The following is a 6,341-nucleotide window of genomic DNA, read 5'->3' as shown; positions in this document are numbered from 1 at the left end:
TGTCCGAGCGAAGGTAACCATAAAAAGTGACCCAATGTTAGTCAAGCAATCAACACTGGTGGTCGAGTGTATATAATCTTAGTTTATTGTATTGTAATCTTAGTCATATATATATATACTTATATTATTTTATAGCTACGCTGGGATTAATACTACGACAAGATCTGGTAAATAGTTTCTTTTCATTCGTGTCTTTTATATGTCTTTCTAATTCAAAGTGTTAGGCAATTATTAAGAGTCACATAGAGAATTGATAACCTTCAGCTAAACTTTATAGGCATATTATTTGTGCAATGAAATGGAAAATCTACTATTGAAGTAGACATTAATTACACTTTATGTAAATTTTAAGATAATTTGGTACATTAAGAAACAGTTGATATTGTGTTTGATAAAACTGCATGTAGATCATTTATAATATTAAGATAGCTTGCCAGGCAAGGTACCAGAAACCCACTGGCAGAGTTAATTTTAAATACAAAATATTTGGCAGTACAGTAACAATTACCAGTATGACATTTTGAATTTTTTGGTGTGATACTGTATAATATTACGGAGTTTCGTCAAAATCAATCAAAAATTGTGCCTTCCAGATTGTTTATGGGCTAAAAGTTTTCCAAAATAAGGGCAATAACTCACTCATTATATTACGATTTTTCTGATTTTCAATAGGGTTCATCCTTGGGTGATAACAAACATTCACACTAAATTTCAACAAAGTCAAGAATTGCATCTTCTAGAGTGTTTACGAGCATTTAACAAGGGCATTGACACATAATCATTATTTTATGATTTTCAATAGGGTTCATCTTCGGGTGATTACAAATAATCATACCAAGTTTTGTGAATAATTGTGCCTTCTAGAGTGTTTACGAGCAATTGTGGACGGACCGACAGACGGACAATCGGATATGGATGAAGCCAATTTCATGTGGGCGTATAAAATTGTAGTACAATGCTTAAAGGACGGTTAACCAGATATTTACATTAAATTCTGTCAAAAACAATCATGAAACATTTTTTGATCAAAATATCTTCTAAAGTGCACAAATGGATGAATGTTGAATGCTTTCACCAAAAATCACTATTCATTTTTCTGTCGATGAAATGAAGGCGTGACAACAAGAATGACGAAAATCATTGCAAATGTATTTATAACTAAAATTTTAAATTTAATTTTTAATTTGTATTAGTCACAAAGTTCCCTTCTATTTGTTTTAGATGACACACAAACATATCAAGAATTAGATACAGTCAACAATACAGCTAGTATACAATCAGATAATAGTTCTAATGTTGATAGAAACGAAGCTAATATAGATGATATTAGACCATATGCTAATCTTGGTAAAAGTTAACAGAGGTACAAATATCAGGTTTTACCAAATTGATGATGAGGAATAGATAATTATGATACATTATGCTATTTATGATCTTTACTAGCTCGTTGAAAACTTTTAATCAATCTTTTTCTTCGGTTTGTGTTGATCGATATGTAGATTTCATGTGTTACAATTCACCATCTTTTATTGGCTTAATATTTTTTCAACATTGCATTTAATAAAAATGACAATTACTTTTCAGAATAAAGTTATGGAGAGAAAGTTCGGAAACACAAAGTGTGAAAAATGTACTACAGATTGACCATCAAGAGTGTATTACCTTTTTCTAAGAATAATTCAATTATAGTGTCTAACTGTTTGTTACACTAATTTCAATATCAAAATATTTTAAATAGTGCCCAATACATTAAATGTGGGGCGATACAGAAATTATTTTATACTATATATTGTATAATCATATATTTTGTATATATTTTGTATTACCTGCGATATTGTTTTTAGTAGTTTTTGTAGTCATTAAATGACTTTTCCTGTGATATGGTTTTTATCGTCTTGTTTTGTTGTCACTATGTGATTCCTTTCTGTGATATTGATAGGTGTTATATTGTTTTAATGTTTTATTATTTTATCGTATTCTGGAGCCATATAGCCCGTTTGGTGCTGATGCTCCTTAATGCATTTCATTTCATTTGTATTTTGTGTAATTTAACATTGCTTGTTGTATTTGTATTCTCATCGATATGTGTACCCAATAATTCATAATTTAATTAGCACTGCATCTAGAGTAAAATTTGCTCATTGAAATAAAAACAGTATTAAAAACAAACAAAATATTAAAAACAAACAATGATTAATCTATTCAAAATAAAGATCCGACTATCTTAAAAAGCCACAACCTTCTCATAAAGAGGGATCTCAAAGGTTTGAGATGCTTGCACTAAATCAGAATGTGTTTCACTGTCAGGCAGATCTGGCAGTGCTCACAGTCTGGTTGAGGCTCTCGCTTGAGCAAATAACAGTTGGTGAGGTGAGTATGTCCAAGACGAGAGCGACAGAAAACAACTTTATTTCTCCTGTTGGCACAATAGGAGGAAGGCCAGTCTTCTAGGAGAGGCTTAATGGCATGAAGCTTGTTAGTTTCTGCAGCATCCCATCTTTGCTGCCATCGATGTTGAATAAAAGACCTTATCACCGATTTAAAAGACAAGGGGGAAACAGGCAGTGACAAAGCAGCCTTAGCCGCCGCATCTGTCATGTCATTCCCCCGTATATCCATGTGACTGGGGAGCCAACAAAGGACAATGTCCTTTTTCGGCCCAGAGAGCTTGTATATATCCCCGATTATTGGGTGTACAAGCTGGATGTTATTAATAGCTTGTAATAAGGACAAAGAATCAGAAAATATAATATATATTTAGAGACATGATGTTTATATTTTATTATTTTTTTGTCTCTTGAGTGTATTCTTTGATCTTTCTATTTTTTCACTCATTATTATCATTTAATTGATCTTAAAATACAACAAGACACACAATTTTGGTTGGGCGAGTTAGGTTAGGCTCATTCAAGCCCTCCTGCTCCATCAACCACCAGTGGGTCCACGGTACACTACTATCCTGCTCTAGATGAGTTAGAGCTCATGCAGGGTCATCCTCGTCCCAGCTCATGCAGACCCGTCACGCTCCATCCACCACTAGCGACTAAGCGGTACACTACTGTCCAGCTCCAGATGAGTTAGAGCGAAGGCAGGGTCATCCTGATCCCCGCTTATGCAGACCTTTCACGTTCCATCCACCACTAGCGGCTCCGTGGTACACTACTGTCCAGCTCTAGATGAGTTAGAGCGAATGCAGGGTCATCCTTATCCCCGCTCATGCAGACCTTTCACGTTCCATCCGCCACCAGCGGCTCCGCGGTACACTACTGTCCAGCTCTAAATAAGTTACAGCGGATTCGGGGTCTACCGCATCCCCGCTCAAGCAAACCCGCCACGTCTCAGTCCTAGGCTGAATCACCCAACTTCCTCTGCCATGTATAGGGAAAAGCTATGATTTGTAGGTATACCCCTACTATTTCTTAGCCTCAAGCTCCTCCCTAGACTGTGCCCCTCCCTCGCCAGTGTGCTGCGACAAACGCACAATGTAAGCTACTAACAAGCCTCATTACCATCATTCATGCTTTGTTAGTGTTGGAATAAACGTAGAAATACTTTTTGTCGTTGTTATTGGCCTCCATATTCAACGAATTCACGAGTTTCCCCAGTCTCCCTGCTCATACGAACCCGTCATGCTCCATCGACCACCAGCGGGTCCGTGGTACACTACGTTCCAGTTCTAGATCAGTTAGAGCGGATGCAGGGTCATCCTCATCCCCGCTTTCATGACATCTCGCCACGGTCCACCAGTCGATCTGAGCTACACCAGTGCCCATACAGCTCAGATATGTGTAGATTAGGTAAATACGAACACTTATTTCAAATACAATGTGGAAGAAGATTATCGATAATCATAACCTACAATAACTGTAAACATTGCCAATACTCGAAAAACAAAGCATTTTAATCCTTATTATTGTTATAGGAAACAAATGCAATACAAAGAAAACCAAAATATCACAATATAATTTCCGAGAAAACAAATCTGTGTCAAACACAACTCACTGCTGATCCGAGTACTTTCAAATACTTCTATAAACGATAAATAAAGGAGGAACCAAACAAATTAAGCTTTCATCTTTCAAATGAGGACGATAAGCGTTGGGAAAGGCTTTATAAAGGAAGTATAGTCCTTTGAGAAAAGTAAACGCTTGGTTTGTACAATGGGTATGATTATACATATGAATAGTGCGGTAAGAATAAAATACTGAACAGTTGGACAGGAGTTGTGTTTTTTTTTTTCGTACGAGTCTTCTCCCTTGAAGTTGAAATCGACAAAATAAAAAAAAAGACAAAACACAAAAAGACAAGAGAAAAATCACATTTCGAGACTGGCACGTGCTAACACTTGTCAGTTCTTACTCGACTGTTTATTTAGACGCATAGAATTTGTATCAGGTGCGAGCGATGATACGCTCTATCGATATGGTCATATGGTTTGATTATATCTTAGAATTATTAACATAGAATAAATTCAAATATAGAAATTCTCTGATAAAAAATCTCCAGAGCTTTCTTATTTAACTCAACGCTTTCTCTTTGCTTTGTTGATTAGTTCATCATATTTGTTTTCTTTCCTTTTTTACCGGAGTGTTGGTTACGTTTGAAGAATAACATATTTGTGTGACCTGATAGGACTTATATTCAAATTGTGAATTGTTGAATAGGTAAAGAAGAAAGAGACAATGGGGATCCAGTCAGTAGCGTTTCTAGTGTAGATGAGTCAAGTTGGTTTAATTACTATTCATTGTCCCAGTATCTTAAAATCAAAAACATTACTGATGTTTGCAAATGTGCAAGAAAAAAAATCGCCTGGATAGCTTATGTTTTCTTCTGTATTACATAATATGCCAACTAGGAATTGGAAAGTTTGTTTCCTTCTGTTACATAACATGTCAACAAGGAATAATTTGGGGAAATGCCAGATTACCAGGAAAGGGAACACTTCCATCTGCCATTTAGAACAATTACCTGCTGAGAAAAAGATAGAACAAGGTGTTCGACTGATTCTGAGATAACAAAATGTAGTACACTTAGCCAACCCCCCGAATTAATCTGGTACCTCAACGAAATGAACCATTTGGCTAATATCAATACAAATGTAAAATACGAACAATTCATTTTTAAAAACCATATTTGGCATAGGTCCAAGAAAAATCTCCCATTTCATTTAATAACAATACCAATGGCCACACAGGTTATTTTGGATAAAACATCAAATAGTTTAAATCTAGGACAATAAACCACTACAGCATCCTTTACCTTTATTTTTATATAAAAAATACTTTCTGACCCAGAGCAAGTTTTTCTATTAGCTTCCATAATAACAATTGCTGGGTTACTTCCTCACTAAACACATGTAAACTAGAAACCATGCTCTTAGTGCTTCACATTAACCGACCAATTCCACTATTGCAACTAAACACCATACGCCCCTTATTATTTATTACTTTATCCACCGAACAAACCAGTCTGGCCATGGGCCTAGAATTTCATTCAAATACTTTGAACCATCAGTTTGGATTTTATAGTATTTCAATATATATTCAGGTTTATTTTATCACATCATCATACACAACATACGGGGCAGTGGGGACCGTGTTGACCGACACAAAAAGAAAGGACACTTTTTCGGAGTTGCTGGAGTGGCTATCACTGCGACAATTGACACCGAATCTTCTTCGACTCGTACTGTTTCCTTAACCATATTTTTCTCAGTAAACCTAGAACTTCTAGATGACCCAACTTCTGGCATCCACATTTTTTTAATATATAGGTGCAGCTGGTACATGGAATAGAGAAAAGAAAGAGGACTATTAGGCACTTTCCTGCTAGCAAAAGTTAACTCGACATTTCGAAAGTGGCAGAAGGTTGCAACCCATAAACTTGGCCAGAGCCATCCATGTTATTGGCCAGTCGGGTGTAATATTGCCTCATCAAAGGCACATGAAGTGTGGCTCTCACGTCCGACTGACCAGTTTGCATTCCAGCGGTCTTTTGAACCGTCAACTCTTAATCGATAACAACCTAAAACATTGAACCTAAAATTCAATCCTTGCAATTCCCTTAGGCATTTCCTACGAGAGAGTGCGTTAGCATTACAGTGTGATGTGTCTTCACGAAGAGCAATCTCAAAGTCATCGACAGGCTCAGTCCAAATTTCTTCTGTGAGTATCACCATACCTTGGCCCTTTACGTACAGATTGTCTTTGAATTGTTCGTTAAATTTTTTCATGTTTGCTTCATTGTCGAATGTTATATAGAAGCAGTTAGGTTAGGTGTTCTGAAGGCATTTTATAGTAGGTATTGTAAAACTACTTACATTCTGTATATGGTATAGGATA

General features: G+C 36.1%; 1 protein-coding gene across 1 annotated transcript in view; it reads left to right on the top strand.

The window, feature by feature from the left end:
* Positions 1–1,358, top strand: part of LOTGIDRAFT_239185 (hypothetical protein) — a gene marked incomplete at both ends in the record, with an annotated part of 10,432 nt that extends 9,074 nt beyond the window's left edge. The window contains one exon of the mRNA XM_009053933.1: positions 1,222–1,358. Coding sequence (XP_009052181.1) covers positions 1,222–1,358 — 137 coding nt within the window. The remainder of the gene's footprint in view (positions 1–1,221) is intronic.
* Between the last annotated feature and the right edge of the window lie 4,983 nt (positions 1,359–6,341).

The sequence above is a fragment of the Lottia gigantea genome, assembly GCF_000327385.1.
Source record: "Lottia gigantea unplaced genomic scaffold LOTGIsca_204, whole genome shotgun sequence".
Taxonomy (NCBI): Eukaryota; Metazoa; Mollusca; class Gastropoda; family Lottiidae; genus Lottia; species Lottia gigantea.
The sequence above is the reverse complement of the archived record's forward strand: the minus strand, read 5'-3'. Positions and strand labels throughout refer to the sequence as shown.